Genomic DNA, 19,541 nt, shown 5'->3' on the forward strand with positions numbered 1-19,541 from the left:
TTGCACTGAGCTGCTTCTCACTGAGCAACTCGGTAGAGTCCTGTTTGTCTCCACGTGGAGGCTGCAGATGCCGGAGTCCAAACAGGCCAGGGCATGCCTGGGAGAATGGAGGCAGCCCTGCCCTCCTTACGTGCTAGAATCAAGGGAAGGATGGAAATGGGTTGAGGGACTGCTCACGCCTGTGGCGGGTTGCGTCTTGCCGTGGAAGGGAAAGTTTGCATGGATGGCAGAGAGGCGACCTCACAATGCATCCCCTGACCTCCCCCTCAGTCTCCCACACACACACACACACACACATACACTGCCCACCAGACTCTCTTGCTGAGGCCCAGCCTGGTCTGTTCCGGGGACTAAATGCAGTTGACACCGTTGCTTGGGTTGGTGCAGTCGGCAAGGACAATTTTTGCAGCTAATGCTGGAAGTGTGGCAATCAGAGGAGCCGCCAGCTGTCTCACTTAAATTCTTAGCTCTCTCGCTCTCTTTTTTTAAAATCGTTTTGCTTACATAATCCACCCCCTTTTTATTTTCTAATTCTCTCCTTGCAAAGCTGGCACCAGAGGGGAAGGGCTGGGGCGGAGGGGGTAGCAATTACACATCAGTTTGGGGAGCATTTACATTTTGCAATTACAATTTAAAAATAAGCCCCGTTAATGATCTCCACGTGTCAACGACAAACCCTAACTGCCATACCCTCCTGGGCTTGCCTGCCTCCCCCCGAAGTCAGAGGCTCGGTGGAGGCAGAGGGACCCAGGGAGACACAAGGGAGAGGCCGGGGACAGAATCTGCGGGCCGCTGGAGACTCAGTGTGCCCTTGAGGCTGGTGGAGGACAGGGGTGGAGCTGAGCACCCTCCTAGAAACCTAGAATTTGGGACTCCAGCATCCCTCCTCTCCCCACACTCATACTCGGCCCCAGCCCACCTCATCCCCGCCCTGACACAGCAAGACTATGTCCTCAGAGTTGACGGTCAGAGCTGGGAGAAAGGGAGCCTCCACTGCTGATCTAGACCCTCCGAGGTGGGAATTTTGCGAGCCCTCCTGGGCAAACGTAAATCCTAGTCCACAGGCACCTGGACCTTCATGGATCAGGTGAAGGGACTGATGACATATGCAGGGCTCGGCGAGGGAACCGGAGTGGGTGTACCACAGTTTGGGAAGGACTTCTAATTGACCAACACATATTTCATGAAGTCCTCTGATCCCTTGGGCCGGGACTTTGGAACCGGACACACCCAGACTCAAATTCTAGCTCTGCTATTCGTTGGCTGTGAGATTTGGGGCAAGTTAATTAACTTAAGTCTTCTGACCCTCACTGTCTTTATGTGATTGGGATCATCGTAGAAGGCTTCTTTGAGGATTAAATGAGATAATGTACTAGAAAGCACCTCACCCAGCGGCTGGCAGGCTGGCGCTCCGTAGATGTCCCGTCAAGCTCAGCATCTCACCGAGCTTCACAGAGGAGCCCCAGCACACTTCCTCCTGCCACCTTTCCAGCCACCGCGACACTAAGGAAGGGCGATCTGGTCTGACTTGGCCGGGTCTCCCCTCCAAGTCAAGCCATCTGCACCCTGAACATCTCCTGAAGGGCACCCATACCCCCTCACATGCACCCCCGCCATCTCCCTGTAGGATTCTCAGCAGAGCCTGGGCCTCAAGCCTCCCTTCCAGCCTTCCACTTCTCCGGGCTGGCTCCCGACTCTGGCTTCCAACAGCCCAGTTCTCTTCTTTGGACACGACTTCAACGGAGTGACCTTTCATCGGGCCCCACCTGTGTCCTTTATCTGTGAAATGAGGGAGGTGGGCCAGGAGCTCTCAGGTGCCTTTCAGTCTTGACATCCATAAGGCTCCGATGCTTCTTCTCTGGCAGCTTCCTCCCGGCTGGTTCCTGGCGTGTAAGGCTTTCATCTCCTGAGCAGCTTCAGCATGGCCAGTCTTGGGATTGATCACGTATTGTCAAAAAAACATACATTTGTCCCTTGAAACATACATAAAATAGCTCTTTCCTGGGGCAAAACCAGAGACACATCTTATAAAAATCTGAGACAAGGAAGCCTTCCGAAAGCAGGCCCCTTGGCATAGGGCAGGGAACACAGAGAGGGACTACATCTTATTGGCTCGGGTGCTTAGGTATTATGTTTTAAATACTTTTCTAAAACTTTGCTTTTTTTAACCTAGGCTGCATAGTGGGCAGCTTTCCAGGTCAAAATAAATAGCTTGGCTCTGTTATTTTTAACTGCTGCGTAGTATTCTCTTCTGTGGATGTTTCATTATTTATTTGAGGTATTTTTAAAATGAGAAGTAAAGTACGTACGTGAGGAAAAAGCAATGAAAAAGAAATGAAATAGAATCAAAAGGGCCTGGGGTACCTGGGTGGCTCAGCCAGTTAAGTGCGTGCCTTTGCTCAGGTCATGATCCCAGGGTCCTTGGGGGGCGGTGGGGTGTCGCTACTCAGCGGGGTGTCTGCTTCTCCCTCTGTCCCTCACCTTGCTCATGCCTTCTCTCTCTCTCTCAAAAATAAATGATAAATTAAAAAAATAAAAAATTAAAAGGGTCCCTTCCTTCCCCACCTCTATCCACAAGGTCCAAATGACCCAAAGTCAACTACAAAGAATAGCCTCTAATTTTAGTTATTTGGTGGCTAGTGTTTATAATGTTATGTAATATATGTTAGTCCCTCTTTCTTAATTCACGTCTTTATCTATTCACCCCCTGCATGAAAGCGAGGAAAATTGGCACACATTCTCCCCTTCCAATTTGGATCAGTTGGATAATTTTTATTAAGCCGTATTTGACACTATCTATGTTTATATATAGTATCATATAGAATACAGTGTGTATGTATATTACGTGGTAAATATTATATAGTGCATAGAATTATATAGAATTCACTCATACTTATTGAGTATAATAGTAGTTTTATAGACTTAGAAGATTTGTTTTAAAGATTTAGAAGATTTACAGCCCTATCACTATAGTTCCCTCTGCATTCCAACTATAGGTTGATTGTAAGATGGAAATATTATCCGACCAAGACACCTGGGTGGTTCAGTGGTTGAGCATCTGCCTTCAGCCCAGGGAGTGATCCCTGGGTCCTGGGATCAAGTCCCGCATCAGGCTCCCCCACCAGAGCCTGCTTCTCCCTCTGCCTGTGTCTCTGCCTCTCTTCTCTGTGTGTGTGTGTCTCTCTTGAATAAATAAATAAAGTCTTAAAAAAAAAAAAGAAATATTATCCAACCACAGAACTAAATAGTGTGATTTGACCGGGAAAAGGAAATGGAGCCGTCTGTCGTTACCAGGTGGCCACTGCAGGATAATCTGAGAGCCCCTGGCGGTAACCGCCTGCCCCCATTCCCCTCCAGCTCTCTCCCTCCCGCGGGGACACACCAGGCAGCCCCGCGGTCTTGTGTGGATGCAGTCCTCTTGCTCGGATTCCTGTTTTGCTGGAATACCACCTCTAATGATTTCTGATATTGATGGGTGGGAAATAAACTCTGAGGTCTTATGCGTCCAAAACAGATTGCATTTCGCCTTTGAACTTGATTGATATTCCGATACAGCTCAGAATCCCATATTTAAAAAGCCTTTTCCTCAGGGCGCCTGGGGGGCTCAGTCAGTTAAGCGGCTGCCTTCAGCTCAGGTTGTGATCCCAGGGTCCTGGGATCGAGGCCACATCGGGCTCCCTGCTCCGTGGAGAGCCTGCTTCTCCCTCTCCATCTGCTGCTGCTCCCCTTGCTTGTGCGCTCGCTCTCTCTCGCTCTCTCTCTCTCCCTGTCCAATACATAAATAAAATCTTAAAAAAAAAAAAAAAAACTTCTTCTCTTAGGTTTTGAAGACGTTATTCTCTCATCTTGTATTTCCCATCTTGCAATAAGAATTCATGAAAACTTCCGGTTTGCCTTTCTTTTGTAAGTTCGAAAACATCACCACCGTGTGCTGAGGCTTGACATTTTGTTTGCTCCTTTCTTTTTTTTTCATTACTCCTGCTCAGGCCCTGGGACCACTTTCAATCTGAAATCAGTGGTCTTGCTTCAGCTCAGGGAGATTATCATTTCGTTATTTCTTCGTTTATCCTGCTCCATTGTCTGTTTCCTCCTGGCAGCTCCACTGCCCAGCACAGAGCCTGGTGTGTAGTAGGTGCTCAGTAAATGCTTATCGGGTGTGTTTCTTGGGACCTGGATTCTAGTCAGGTTCCTATTTTCAACTCGCTGCGTGGACTTGGACAAGTTTTCTCATTTGAACAGAGAGGTCAGACCTCATGACCACTCAGGATGCTACAACCCTGCCACTCTGGCAATCTCCCTGGAGCCTTGAGACCTAATAGCCCCTGGAATTGGGGAAGAAGGTGCAGAGTGAGAAGTGAGGGGAAGGCAGAAGTCAGGCAGTAGGGCAGCCACAGTGGTCAGCCTCCCACTACAGATGTTTCCCTGAACCTTTCATCTGTTCAGCAGCCTCAGCCTGTCCCCCTTGGGGACCCCTTGACCTTCCAGATCATTCTTAAATGGGCCTCCTTTCCTCTTCATCTCCCTATTCCCTACACCTTTTCAGCTCACCTCCACACAAAGCTCCCATTAGTGAAATAATCCCTGACCATGGCAAGTATCTCATTAAGTGAGATCTTTTTTTTTTTTCACTTTTATGAATTCCAGGACAAAGAGACACCAGACTTCCCTCCGCAATGCTGCACAGCAGATGCTCTGACCTGAGACAGCCAGGCCCTAAAAAGAGAAGAAAGATTAGAGGGCTTGGATAGCTGGGATCTGCCCCAGCCTTAGGCTACCTTGTGCCCTGGGGGAGGCATCTTGGATGAGAATTCCCACTTGCTTCTCTTCCCCACCCCAGAGACTGGCTCTGGGAGCAGACAGCTCGCACACAGCTCCCCTGACTGCCCAGACCAACCTGCTCTGGACAGAAGCTCTAGATCTGGGAGCCAAGATGCTTCGCTCCTTTTCCCTGAGAGGGCCAGACACTGGAAGATCCAGATTAACAAGGGCTCAGATCCCAGAAGATCATTCTCTGTTTTAAGTCAGAGCATCCTAATTGGTCCCCAAGAGCCACAATCCACTGTCTTCTCTCTTCTTCCATCCCCTGGCCCTTGCCCTGCCATGAGAAGTGGAGTCCCCTCTTACTAGAGAGAGAAGAGGGGAAAGTAGGGGCACAATTTTGACCTTTGAGCCCACCATGAATCTGTACTGAAGGCAGGACTCTTTCTAGCCCCTGAGACCACATGATGGAACATGAGTTGGCATTGCAAAGGGCAGGATTAAGGTTTGAGGTGAGTTCTAATTTTCAGACAAGCTTCTAGGAATCAAAGATTCTGCTGCTAATATGAAACACTTCTCCTGGGTGCCTGAGTGCAGCAGAAAGAGCCAGCAGATGACTAAAAGTTTCCCTATGAGAAGCCAGAGAACTGCAGACCCCTCCCAAGGCTGGAGTTTGAAGGGGCTGGGGCTTGGCAGGGGGCAGGCAGGAGCCGGTGGGAAGTAGAACACAGCTCTGGTCCTCTGCACTTGTGTTCAGCTGCCTGTCCGGGAGGCTGTGGGTACCAACCCCGCTGCTGGCCTGCAGAGATGTCCTCACCCGTCACCTGTTCAGACTGCTGCCCAGAATCCATCTGGGCCAGGAGAGGAAGAAGACTGAAAGGAGGGTGAGCAGGAAGGGACTTCTGCAGGGGGATAAGGCTAGAACTCAGGGAGATATGACGGGGAGTGAGATGCCCCCTACGGCAGGGCAGCCCCAACTTGAAAAAGCCCATACTGCTCAACTGGACAGGCTTTCCAGAGATAGAGCCAGGTGCCTCTTAGCCTGTGAGTCATGGGCCTACTTCCCTCCAGAACAGGGACTTCTTTGCAGCTGTGGGTGGTCCCTGGAAAACCAGGAGCGGGGTGGGGAAAGAAGTCCAAGCGGAGACAGCCACAGGGAGCAGACGGGCTGCGGGCTGCACGCTCCCTTCCGGCGCACCCCGCCCCTGGTGGCCCCCACCTGGACCACAGTGGGACCCCGCGCCCGGGCTGACAGGAAGGAGATGTGAGTCAGAGCCCTGGCCCCAGGGCCACAGAGTGTGGGGTTAGGGCCCTGGCTGGCCCCGCATTGGCACAGCATGGGTCCCCAGACTTCCACTCCCACCCAGGCGGCTCGAACACACAATAGAATTCCCAATTACGCGTCGCCCCCCACATGCAGGTTTCCACCATGGATTTCTGTCATTTTGTGTGCATCCTTTAATTCTGTTCCTCCCCTTTATAATTGAGCCCACAGTCCAGGGAGTCTACGATGGAAACTCAAGATTTGCCTCTTTCAGCATGCTTGATGTTTTCCATCTTTGTCTCAGCGGTATTATGTTTATGAGACCCCTACTTCTTATCCCTGGGATCAGCACTTCCAGCTTTCCATCTTCCACTCATTTTTGTGAAATGAGAAGAGCAGAATGCAGTGAAATCTTTAAATAAAATGTGTGCCCACGCTGCGGTCCGAGGGTGACAGGGCTGGCGGAAGCGGGCTGCTCCCGAAGCGGTGCCACTATCCAAAGGTGCCAAGACCGTGCGCATTAACGGGGGGTACGGATGCCCAGATTTGGCAGCCGGGAGACCTTTAGGTGGATTGCTATAATCCGCAGAAATCCAGGGCGTGTGAACGTTAAAGGACAGCCGGTACGGGATGGCCCGACTCTGTTGGTAGCTCATTTCCACATTCACCCTTCCCTCTTCTGTACTTCCCCCACCTTCTGGGAAGCTCACTCCCCCTCCGGTGTTCCCCACCTCTACCCTGAGACTTCTAGGTTAAACATGCAGACTCTGCAAGCAGACCTTGTATCACATTGGAAAACCTCCTCAACCTCGTTGAACCTCAGTTTTCACATCTATGAATGGGCACAGCCTCTTGCCTTCACCATGCGGTGGCGGGGTGGGGGGGGTGGGAATACACAAGGTTATCTGCATCACATAGATAAGCCTCATGCCCCGGGCGTGGGGAAAGCTCGATAAATGGCAGCTGTTATCAATTCCACTTACCATCTCACCCCTATCAAAATTTGCTCCGGGGAAACAAACTCGTTCTCACTGAGGTGTGAATGACTGCTGGGACTCAAAGAGCTATATTTTCCAGATTTGTCTGTTTGTTTTACATTGTAACAGTAAGCCCAAGAAATTAAACTGTAACTGTGTATAAATTCACGCCCTGTAAGGATATAGAGCTTGTGAAATCATGTGGCCCAGGATTTCTGCCCCCTAGAAAGGAAACCCAAGGAAAAGCCATGATCCTTGTGTGCCGGGGGGCACAGGGTTCAATGGGCAAGACGGGACGCGTGGATGGAAAGCAGACGTCTTGTAACATAGAAACTCGGGTAGTGATCTTTCAAGCTTCCATGCTCTACTCTGCTTCATGGAAGAGTAGAGTTTTGAGCAAAATGTGGATGAAGGAAAGGACACCAGAGTGGTGTCCCCTACAGGGACTTAGATGGCAGAGGAGAAGCACAGCAAAAAGCAGGGAGGAAAACTTTCCTAAGGTGATGGGGGGCATGTCTGTTCAGCTGGGCCTTGAGTCCCACGAGTGGGACTGCTGCCCGGCATCACTTTTTCACACGTGGCAGCCACCATCCTCCTTTCCCTGGGGCTCCCTTTCCCAACAGGTGAGGAACACAGAGCCAGTGTCCCTGCCTCCAAACAGCCATGAGGACCAAGGCTCGCTGAACTGACCTTGGGGCCTGACTCTGCCAGTTCCTCACAAGCTTGCCTGGGCCACTGCAAAGGCCTCGGGAGGAAGGACACCCATTAGCTGGGTGAGGATGTACCAGGATGAGTGGCTTTTCCATGATAAACTCAGCCCAGAGAGCCACTTGCTTCAACAACCGTGACTCCTGACCATTTTTTTCTGGAGACAATTTTAGAGAACCAGGCATCATCCAGCCAGAGGACTTGGTGTGGTCGTACAGGTGAAAAGGGGCTTGGCTGACCCTCTCAGGATCCCCTGGTTCCAGGAGAATCTGAGAGCATCACAAGGGACAGACGGGATAGGAGACAGGGTCCCTTATCTCTGTGGTCCCTTCCCCTCTGCCGCCCACCCAGTCCTGTGGATCCAGCCCCCTCCCTGCCCACCCCTGCTTTCCTTCCTCTTCCCGGCTCCCCGGGAGTGCCCGCCTCAGAGAAGACAATGATTTCTGAAAGGGAGGGAGGCAGACAGGGCAGCAGGGAGGTGGCTGCCTGGCTCCTTCCAGAACAGAAGCCCTCCTTCCATCTGGGCTCCCCAGCATCCGAGCTGTTCCTCTGTCTCTGCTGAGTTGTGAGCCTCAGGGGCCTAGCCCGTGTTGTTTTCTCAGCTCCGTTCCCGAGCAGCGGCTGCCGTCAGCTCTTGACAAATAATAATAAACCTGGGAATCAGGTTTGTCGAGGGGGATTTCGGTCCCTGGGTTCATTTTTAGATTTGTTTCTCTCTGTGTGTGTGTGTGCAGACAAGAGAGCACGTGACGCTCTCTTGAGGGAGCGGCTGGGGCTCCCAGGTGCCCTGGCAATCCACCCTCACCGCCCTCACGGTACCCTCGGAAGAACTAGACGGTTCTCCTCTGCCCCTGATCGCTGGGACTGCCTGCAGATTTAAAAGAAAAGAGAAACAATTGAATGAAAGGTCTCTAGCTCCCTCCTTTCCCTGTTCCTCCCCACCTCTCCTGCCTGTGCTATTTGGGGCTGGCAATGAGAGAGAGCAGACTCCCAGCTCTAGGTTCAAGAGTTGCCCGAGTGCTGGGTGGGACCTTGGCCACAGGTCCAGGGAGAGGACCCCACCCCAGGGCAGCAGCACGGCCTCCCGGCCTCCACTCCTGAGATGTGGCACCAAGGGGACAGACTTTCTGGAAAGGTTAAAATACTCTGAGTCGGGCATCGCCGACAAAAGCCGGACCCAACTGTGGGTGGTGAGGAACCTATCATGGTGCCCCTCTGGGGCAGAGTAGCACCCACTTTGAGCTGTCAGGAGGTGGCCATTGGAGGTCATTGCTGCCAACCCCCTGCCTCTGCTCAGGCAAAGGTGCAAGGCACTTACCTGTGAGACACATGCAAGGGCCGCACTTACCCTGAGAAGTAGCACGCTCCCCCCACCACTTTCTGTTTTTTTGTTTTATTTTGTTTAAAGGAACCAAAGGGGGAAAAATTGCCAAGTTGTGAAGTGCTTTAAGAGGAGATGAGAATCTTCATCAAAATGCTAAAAGCTGGAGGGGGAGAGTAATGTGAAAACTCTTGCCTGCTATTTATGGGATTGATTCTCAGATCAAGAAGAAGCAAGCAGTCGGATGAAAGGAATTATTGTTAAAGCTCCTCGGTAGGAAGATCTAATGGACAATTGCTGCTATCAGGGGGAATTAAATTGCTGTTTCAGTTTGTAAAATATATCAGCAGCTTTTTGAAGCCGGGAAAGGTGTGACAGGCTAGGCAGGGAGGCGAGTGACTGCTCTGTCACTTTCTGGCCCTGGTGTGGGGAAGTAGAGGCAGGCAGGAATGAGGGATGGTGCAGAGCATGAGTTCCTCTCCCAACTCTGACCCTGGTCCACATGCTTGAAGCCAAATTGCAAAATAGCTAAACTAGGAGCGTCAAGGGGCAAAGCAGCAGCCCTGATGTGCCCAAAGTCTGGGCGCTGAAGTTCTCAGAACCCTGATGATCAGAGAAGCATGGCAGGAAGCAAGAGGGGGGCTCCTCTCTGGGAAATCTGCTCAGGGGGTGATGTGGGTCCGTGACTGCCAGCAGGCCCACTCACAGCCAGGACGGAGTCCAGTCCTCTGCCTTCTGTAACCACTGAGCATCCCCTGCCTAAACTGTGTGCACAGAGGGGTCCAGGGTGGATGATAACCACCCTCGCTTCCCAGAACGGGGTCTCTAGACTGGGGTCAGTGAGTGCATAGACGATCTGTTGACCCAGCCATACACATGGGAGACATACTGGGATTCCAGATAAAGACCACACCGAAAAATGGCTTTGGGGGTGGGGAAAGGAGAGGAGTAGAGGCCCTTGGAAGGAGGACCGTGGCCATTTGGAGGAGACTATAATCCTGGTATGAGGAGCAGGAGGGTCTCTGGCTTCTCTGACCTCACAGAAGGCTCTCACACCTTCCAAAGACCATTTGCCCCGCGTGGCAGGTTAAGGGCTGAAGGAGGAGAGAAGGGTGGGGACAAAAAAGCTGTTTTCATGTCTCTCAGGGAGTCAGAAGACAGCAATCCCAGTTAAAGCTCACGCTGGCTTCTGCTCCGTCTCCACTCTGTTCCCTGGAGACCAGCACCATAATAATAGGGCATGACCTGGCACCAACACCCAAGTAGGCTTCTCAGAAAGGTGGCAAATCACAATTAGTTCAGAGGGCTGTGGGTGGCCAGGGAGTCTGAGTTGCCTGCTATCTTTGCTGAAGTCAGTAGAGACCTATTGAGAGGTCCAAGCAGGAACCACAGGAGCAGCAGGGAAGGGCTGGGGCATTCTGCAATGACTTGGGCTCTGTGCCAGGTGCAGTGTCCCCGGGGACCTGGGTAATGGTGGAGCCGTGGCTAACTTTGGACCTTTACCAGCCAGCCCTCAGCACAGGAGTGAGCAGGGGTCTGATCCTGAGTGCAAAGCCTGCTTGGGTCCCCTTCCACCTGTGCTTCCTTCAGTGACATAGTTACCTGCCTGGCTCCCCACCCCACTCTGAGCCTGCTCTTATCAAACTAGAGGTCTTCCATTTGCCCCCAGCACCCAAGGTCAGAGAGATGGGTCAAAGCAGCATCCCCTAGGCCACGGCATTCCTGTCGTCTGAATCCTCGGGCCCCTGAGCCATGCCACCCAATTCCTAGAGCACCTGGTCCAGTGTTTGGTGGGCTCCTGGGGGGCTGGCCCCTTCCCCTCCGCTCCCCAAGGACCCTTCACTTTTCCATCGCTTGCAAATATTTCAACCAGACCTTGTCACATTTTACAGCGTCCCAGCCCGGAGGTACATCCTCACCTCTGTGCTCTCCACCATCCCCGCACTGGTCCCACCCCGTCACCACCCAGCGCTGACCCCGTACACCCTGCACAGTGACCACTGTCTTTCCTCTAAAGCTCGAGATTCCTAGCCCTTCCCGTGTTTTGCGAGGAAATCTGGGGTGTGTGTGTGTGTGTGTGTGTGTGCGTGCGAGCCCGCGCGCACACCCCTGCGTTTCTTTAGATAAATCCACAGAGTCACATGAAATCGGTGACAGGTTGACACCGTTATTTCAAGATTCATCGCTCTGAGTTGCCAGCACAGGAGACCTAGCCAACTCCTTCCCACCAACAACACTTTTTTTCCAGGCATAATTTATAGCAGTGGGGTGAATTTGTTTCCAAAAGATGAATATCACACTATCAGCAACAGCTGCCTCTCATTTTTATTTGTTTTTAAATTTGACTCAAAGTCCAATTCTCTATACACATCCGAAGCTGTAAATCCTAAGGCGACTGAATTACATGATTTAGTAAACAGGTTATATTATATAATGCAATTAAAGCGGGGCTCCGAGGCGCCACCTACAGGCCGCCTCTGGGAAGGGAGCCGGGCCCCAGACCATCCTTTTGGAGGAGGCTCTAGGCTGAAAGGAAAATAGACGGATTGTGCCCTGGGTGAGGCGCGGCTCCTGGGGGAGAAGCTGCAGCCAGCCAGGTTACTAACGCAGCCTTCTGGCCCTTCCTGCTGAGTTCACTCTGTTATTTCAGCCTCCTGCAAACCTGTCTAGACGTCAGAACCCAGGCCTGGGCAGCTGCGGGGAGGCCCCCCCAGCCTGGGGTTGGGGGTGGGCTGGTAACCAACCACCTGGGTGCGCTGGGGAGGGCTCCTGGCTCTCTGGCCTCCCTCCCTTACTCCCAAATGGGAAGTGAGGAAGAGAAGACCCGCCAGCTGGCTGGCCTTTGAAATGAAGCTCCAGTCCAACTATTTCCATTCCATTCGACGAAGCTCACGTGGCGGGCCAGCCCTGGGCAAAGACCCGCAGAATATTCCGGTGAAATCCCTCGTGGTGGCAGTCCAGGAGGGGAACGTGGCTTGTCCCGGCCACCGAGAAGTGGCAGGGCTAGATGAGGAATCCAGACTTTTCAACCCTCAGCACAAGGCTTCAATCAAGGGCATTTACAAAAGAGGAAATTGAGGCCCATGCAGGGGATGGGACTTCCACAGCCTCTACGTGTACCCCGGGGAGGAAAATCATGAAAATATTGCTCGTGGGGGTCAGAGGACGGGAGACAAGGGCTTCTAGGGGGCCCTCTGCAGTGTGTTGTAGCTTCCTTTCTGGGGAAGGGAGAAAGGAAGGGAGACCCAGTGCTCCCTCTCCCCACCCCTGTGCCTAAACTACAACACTCCTCAGCCGAATCAGGTTCTGGGGCCTCCAGGATCCTCGCTTCTCCAAAGAGCTTTTGGAAGCTTCGATGGCACACCTATAACTGGGAGAGTCCAGGAGACTTTCCAGCCTGGGCCCTAAGAGAGACACTGGAGCAGAAGGGGGTGGGGGCAGGGATGGACGAAGAAAACAGGACTCTCAGAGTCCAACAGGGTGGAAAAGCCATCCACGCCTTGGCCTGTGCCCGCCATCCCCCCAGTCTCCTGTCTGGGGCACTGAGGCGCGGCTGTGAGGGGCCAAAGGAGAGCTGGTCCCGTCCCCCCCTCCCAAAGTGGGTGCCGGATGCGGTGTAGTCTCAGCTAGGGTCAGAGGGCAAGAACAAATGCTGTCGGGCCAGCTGGCCAGAGAGTTCCCAATTAGACTTTGTTTCTCATCCTGGAGGCCCTGAGCCCCCAACCCCAGCACCCCAGCCCAATTACTGCCGGGCAGCATTAACCCCTTGGTGCCCCAGGCCGTTAATGGAATGTTAATTGGTCTAATGGGTTTCATGTCAACAAGTCCTAATGAGCTCCTTCCTAACGAGCTTGCTATTTTTTTTTTCTAAGCCTGTTTGTCAACACACTGGAGTTTGGGCTTCAGACCCAGGGCCTCACCTTGCAGGGCTGAGGGGCGCAAGAGTTGAGGAGAGAGGGAGGCGGTGCTCTTGAGCTGCCCATTCCTACTTCCTACAACGGGGTGTCTTTTTACGCCCCCTCACCCACCCCCAGTCCGTGCAACACGGCCTTCCTGGGTCCTGAGCTCTGTGAAATGGCAGCCTGGACTCCTTTTGATAATATCAGGGACACAGATTACTTCTTGGGTATCATTGTCGGGTTGAATGTTGCCTTAGGGTCCCCCCCACCCCCACCCCCACTCCCCCGCTCCTAGCTGTCATATAGTAAAGGTTTTCAGCATTAAGAACAACCTTTTGACCTGAGCCTCTCTTCCCTGGGAAGGTTTCCCTGCGGTAAATCATTCCTCGTGTGTCCTCCATCCGCAGTCTCTTGGCCGTGCCCCCTTGAGTGCCCTGGTGTCTGGTAACAGCCCTGGGGCCTCCGCACAGGAGCCGCTGACACATGCTGGAAGCCCCGGGCTGGGTTTCCAGAGCCCAGGCCTGCTCCTCCGCTCCGTGCTCCCAAAGAGGCCCCGGGCACCCCGTGATTGTGCGGGGAGCTCCCCCCACGCAGCTCTGGAGTCTCACTGGGCCCAGTTTCAGACAAGAGAAGCTGGATCCCCGCCTTCCTCTCCAGGGTGGTTCCACGTACCCCCAGGCCAGCCAGCTGGGGGGGGGGGGGTGTTCCCAAGGACCCGGGTGCCTGGGCCTGCGGAGTAGTGTGAAGCGAAGAGCAAGCTTCCAGAGATGGGTGTGGGGTCTCCCCCCGCGTCTCCCCACCAGAACCTTCTGTGCCTGAGTGAGCAGAGAACCAACGATGAAAAGTCCTCCTGTTCTCCGGCAGGAGAAGCCCCCAGAGGGCAATGGGTTAGTGGCCTAGTGGCCTGCGGTGACCCCGGAGAGGGGGACGGGAGGGGCAAAGGCCATCTGGGTCCTCAGAAAATTGTTCTTGTGTCCTCTGGCGAGGCGGGTCTGACCCCTGCTCGAGCCTGACAGGCCAGAGACAAAAAAATCTCCTCTTAGCCCAGGCGGGTGGGTGTTTGCTTCTGGCTGCAACGTGCCTCTCCTTGCCTCCAGACCGCGTAGCCCTCCTGCCATCGCAAGTATTTCTAGGGACAGCAACTCTAAAGTGACCCCACCTCCCATTCCTTGCACAGCCAACAAAAGAATGCCCCAATCTGGTGGCCCCGGCCCTCCTCCGAGGGCGTCCTCTGCTCTGCCTTTCTCACCCGTGGGATGGGGTTACCCCCAGGCCCAGCGCAGAGGTTAAGGGGAACCCGGTGGCCCCGGGAGGGGAGAGAAGGCCCTCCAGGCCCTCTGCTGGACGCCGCTGGCACTACGCCCCGCAGCGCTCTCCTGGCCAAGGAGCATCCAAGCCTGGAGCTCCAAGGAACAGGTCCCCAGGGCCGGTCCTGAGGCCCCAACCAGTGTCCCCTCATCTGCCGCAGTCCCAGGAAAGCCTGAGCCTAACACACCCCTGAAGTAGCCCGATTTCCTTCCCTCTCCCCGCACCCCCGCCCCAGGTCCAAAAGAGACTCCGCACCCATTTTAGTATCTCAAACGTCTTAATTCTGGAAGTTTCTTCCGACATCTCAAGGAGCCTCTATGCTCTTTTGTCCTCGGGAACCCTTTCCACCCTTCCTTGGATGTTTACCGCCACCCAAACACCCAGCCACGAAAGCAGGTTGGTTCTCTCGCCTGAAGTGACCAGCTCCCCCAAGGGCTCCCTCCCGACACTCTTTGCAGAAAGAAAGCATGGATCTGGGTGCCTCAGGTGTGCGTGAGGTGGGGACACCCTGAGTGTTTCTGTTGCCAACACATCCCGGTGGCCCCTCCTCTGAAGTAAGGCCGGGGTAGGCGAGGTGTAGGTGGGAGTGAGGCCAAGGGGAATGCCCTGCAGTCACAGCAAAAGCCCTCTCTCCCTACCCGGTCCCTTCTGGAACCTTCATTTCGCTTTCTTCTTGCCTGCCGGGCCATCACCTTCCCGATTGATAACACTCCTTGGAAAGAGGATCTTGCCTCCTTCGTGTACCCTTTCCCACCTCCTAGCTCAGTTCTTTGCATGTAGTTGACACCCAATAAGTAGTCCTTGAATGGACACCTACATGTCCCGTGTCTTTGCTTGGGCACTGAAGGTCAGAACATAGTCGTGCCTCAGAGACAGAGATCAGGCCAGGCTTTCTACTTCCTCTTCTTCCTGAAAAATAACCAAACAACACCCGCATTCCCTCTCTCTCTCTCTCTCCCTCTTTCTCTCTCTCTCTCACACACATACACACACACAACCCTCAGGGCTCTGGAGACCAGCCCCTTCCCTTGGGCAGCTCCAAACACCCGGGGATTACCACAGAATTCCTGCAGAACATTTCAGAAGACCCTAGGAAAGGGGTGGGAGGGCATGGTGGGAGCGGGTGGAGCCCCACCGGGCCCTCAGGGAGAGGGGAGGGAGGGCCTGAGTCTGTGCGCACACCTGGCTCATCAGCACCCTCCACCCAGGTCCCTAGCCCCACTGAGGTTCTTAAGAGTTTCCAGGCCCCACAACGGACAGCCCTGGGTCAGGCAACTAGCCTGTGGTTTCCAGCTCTAAATATTTCAGGGCATCTAGTGTAGCTCAACAGCTTTCTGGGCATTCTGTTTCCTTGGGGGGTATTGCCAGCGGTCTCCACTTACAGCACCACGTTCCAGGTCAAGAAGAAAGCTTGAGGCTCAGGAGGGGCAGCTGGCTTACTGGTGATGGGTCAGGGGGCAGCGCAGTGGAGGACACCGAGGACTGACCCCGGCTTCACTAGCAGCATCCCCCATCCCCACCTCCACCCTGCACACATCCTTCCTCTTGGCCTCGTCCCCTCTGTAGGAGGGGGTGGACTTGGCTCTGCCCTTCTGGCCCCAGGTGCCTGTGCCTCTGTACTGAACGAAGGCTAAGGAGGCTGACTTACATCCCTATGCCCAGAGTCTCCAGCACACACCTAGAAAAACTCGCCAAGTGACGGGAGGCTCACCCCAGCCTGGAGGTTCCCTGAAGACCCACTGGTCCCCCCAGGTGCCCAGGTGCCAACTCCACCCCTCAGCCCGGGGCACTCCACTTGCCACTAGGGGGTGTGGCTAGCACACCTGGGAGGGGTTGGGCTGCGCCCCCCCCCCAGACCAGACCCCGGTGCAGGGGGCTGGGCCTTGGAAGTGGAAGGGCCTGATGCCTCCTGCAGGGACAGGGGTTTTTGAGCCCCCCTCCCAGAGCTCAGGTGGCCGTTCCAGAAGCCTGGGAAGGGGCCAGCACTCTTCTGTCTTGTGGGATCCCCGAATGCCGCCAATGCCCTGAGCTGCCACCGGCCGAGCCCCCTACCCCTTCCCCCCTCCCAGACCAGGCCCCTGGTGATGCTGAACAAACCATGGCTGTGGGTGGACAGGTTGTTTCACATGTGATTTGAATATCGTTTCTTTCAAGTCAAAATAGCTCAGCCAGCCCCTCCCCACCCAGGCCTCCCCCCTTAGCTCTCATTTGCTCCCCTGAAGGGCCTCCAGCGCTTGCTGTGTCCCGTCAGTCTAGGTGGCCCAGCCTGAGAAATGTCAAGCCGGCCGGTCCCCAGGGCCCCCTGCGCACAGCCTATTAACGGTGCGGCCCCCTTTCTCCTGCCACAGATCCTCGATGTGAATCAACCCCATGATGCAACATGCCTCCCCAGCCCCCGCTCTGACGATGATGGCCACGCAGAATGTCCCTCCCCCACCCTACCAGGACAGCCCGCAGGTGAGTGTGACTGACCAGGTGACGGGAAGGGGGCGCGGCGGCCTTCCCCGGGGGCGGGTCAGAGCCAGGCCTGCCTCTGCTGTACCCTGGGCTCCCCCCCACCTCTGGAGGGCCGCCCCACACAGACCCCTGGAGGGATTGCTGCATTTGTAAAACCCGGTTCAGATCCTACTTGAGCTTATCTGTCACCAACTTCTGGGACCATGGTCTGGAGCCCCCAGTCCCAGTCCTGCCCCCACCCCTGCCCTGCTTCCCCCTCAGAGCAGGTGTCCGACCAATGCACCCAGCCCCTCCCTCAGGGAGATCCAGGTGCAGGTAAATCGAGTCTGCTTGTGAGTATCTGGGGAAACTTCTTAATGAGAGGTTCCTTTGCACCAGATGCCCCCACTCACTGGTCACAGGAGCCCCTCTGTCCTGTCCTTCCCTACCTGCCTGTTCCTGGAATCGCCCTTCTGCTCAGGATCCTATTGGCTTCTTGCTAGAAAAAAGGCCAGGATGGTATCTGTAGGTCGTCCAATACTTCTCCCCCCAACGCCTGGTTCCCAGTTTCCATCCCTTAGCTCGGACACAGCAGTGCCCTCCCCGAGTTCTCCAGAGACTCCATCCTGGCTGCACCTCTGGAGAAGGTGGCATCTGCGCCCCGTCTTCCTGCTGTCTTCTCTCCTCCTTTTAGAGGCCTGCTTTTGTGGGTTGGGCTCCCCCAGTCTTTCAGACCCATCACTTGGGACCCGTGCCTCCCCACCCACCCAATGTGCACCTTTCTCCACACCCGGTTCTCTGGAGACTCTGAGTTAGCTGTGTGGCTGTGCTGTCCCAGAAGCCTGCATTCTCCGACCCTTTCCATCACCCTCTCCTATTTTCTCTACCCCGATCTCTCAAGTCTGTATTATCAGGGTTGACTGAGTATCTAGAATGTGCACTGCAGCCAGCTAGGACATTCATTCACTCAGCAAACGTGCAGTGAGGGCCTGCCGTGGGCCGGGGACCTGCAGCCGTCCCTGCCAGGCCTCCCTTCTCCGTAGTGGTTCACACTCAGCCGTTCTCAGGGAGCACGTGGAGGGTCTATGCTGTGAGGGGGGCATGAATGTGCAGACACAGAGCGGGCAGGCTCTTGCTCACGTTAGGTCCTGGGATCCTGACAGCCCCAGCCCGGTGTGAGCGTGTAGTGGCCATTCCATCCATCCCTTTCCCCCACAACACCACCCCCAGAAATCCCCACTTTACCGAATGCCTGGCATGTGGACCACCACTGACTCTCTCCCCTTGAAAACTCAAAAGCACGTGTCATTCCCCAACCTTCAAGCGCACGTCCTTTTGTCCCCACACCGGCCCCAGCATGTCCACTCCGTGCTCCTTGTGGGCTCTCCACAGCCAGCCTCCTATGCGGCAAACCCTCTGCCCCGTCAGTAGCTTTCCACGAGTGACTGCAGCATTTACATGGCTCCTCAATGCGAAAGCTTTTGGGGGTGCGACCCTACATCGGGACCTTTCCCTGCGGTGCAGGAGGCCCAGACTGTGGAGACCTAGGACTCTTGGGGCTGCAAGGGGGGACGAGCTTCCTCCTCCATCAGTAGATACAGACTTCATCCTCTCGTCTGCTCGGGCAGTGTTGGGGACCCCGGGGGTACCAATAAAGAGGCAGGCACGCCGGTTCCGTTTCTCTTGTAGCTGGATCCTGCTCTCCTAGCTCAACAGTAGAAGTGGGGACCTGACATGGGTTCACTTCCCGTACTTAGCAGGTGGTGAGTGCAAAGGCCTGGTACCCAAGGCTCAAGGACAGACGAGGGCAGGGCCAAAAGGCCAAAGAGCATTGGACTGGCACAGCTGGTGGCTGCTGCCGTCCACCCGCCCACCCCAAGCCTTGTTTTGCCTGCCGGGGCAGCTGGGAGAAGTCTGGGTTTGGTGGGGATTAACGGGAGGGCTGCAGCAAGGCCTCTGTTGTCCAAGAATGCTGAGCCGGGTGTAGTTAAGTACAGGAGCCTAATTTAATTCTCAGCATACAGCTGGGAACTAATACATCCCAGCTGCTGAGGGAGGGGATGGAGGTGTGGCCACAGCCCTCGGGCACTCAGCCCCCCGGAAGCCACCACTGAGCTGCTCGAGCCTTCTGGGGGACGAAGGGAGGCTCAAGTTCCTCATCGAGGGCCTCGGAGTAGAAGCCCTGGGCAGGGACTGTCCCAAGGCCCTCCTCTCCGAGGAGCCACCATGCTTCACCAGGGAAAGTACACTTAAAACACCAAGGAGTACTTTGCCCCGCAGAAACCACACATCTATTTGTAACCCGAGGGTCTGGCAGGAAGTCAGTGCCCAGGGTAAAGTGACCAAGCCAAAGTCTGGGGTTCTTGTGGCCTTGGCTAGGTCAGGAGGCTATGGCTAGATTGCCATGGACCTTCCCTGGGCCCACCCGGGTCCCGAAGAAACTGATCAGGATGGGGGGTTAGGGCAGAGATGGAATGAGCAGGATGGAGGAGGTGAGGGAGATCTCCAGAACAAAGACCTCTGACTCATAGGGAAAGGCCGTTCTCTCCAGAGAGAGCTAGACTTTGAGGTGGACTGGCTCCCACGTAGGAATGTCTTCTGTGTGCATCTTCTGGGGAACTTGCTTGCGTCCTCCTGCCTTCTTCCCTTTATGCTTTCAAGAGGCTGAGCTTCTCAGGGGAAGCCCTGCTCCATTGCCCTCATAATGCTCATTATCCTAGAGAACCAGCTGCTCTCTAACACTCAGTGTCCTCAGGAAAGCCAGGCCTAATAGGAACATGGGTCAGCACCCAGGGGAGTCGCTTCTTATACAGGGCCCTCTGGAAAGGATCCCCCACTTCCTCCTATTCCTTTAGGTCTTGTTTCCTCAA

At 54.7% G+C, this 19,541-nt stretch overlaps 1 protein-coding gene across 19 annotated transcripts in view; it reads left to right on the forward strand.

The window, feature by feature from the left end:
• Window positions 1-19,541, forward strand: part of PKNOX2 (PBX/knotted 1 homeobox 2) — a 309,127-nt gene that overhangs the window by 215,434 nt on the left and 74,152 nt on the right. For 16 of the 19 annotated variants that reach the window (XM_072822559.1, XM_072822557.1, XM_072822554.1 and 13 more), the window contains one exon: window positions 16,584-16,692. The exons of the other annotated variants lie outside the window; for them this stretch is intronic. In XM_072822559.1, coding sequence (XP_072678660.1) covers window positions 16,606-16,692 — 87 coding nt within the window. In that variant the 5' untranslated portion in view covers window positions 16,584-16,605. The remainder of the gene's footprint in view (window positions 1-16,583; window positions 16,693-19,541) is intronic. 19 annotated transcript variants of the gene reach the window in all.

The sequence above is a fragment of the Canis lupus genome, chromosome 3 (genome assembly GCF_048164855.1).
Source record: "Canis lupus baileyi chromosome 3, mCanLup2.hap1, whole genome shotgun sequence".
Taxonomy (NCBI): Eukaryota; Metazoa; Chordata; class Mammalia; order Carnivora; family Canidae; genus Canis; species Canis lupus.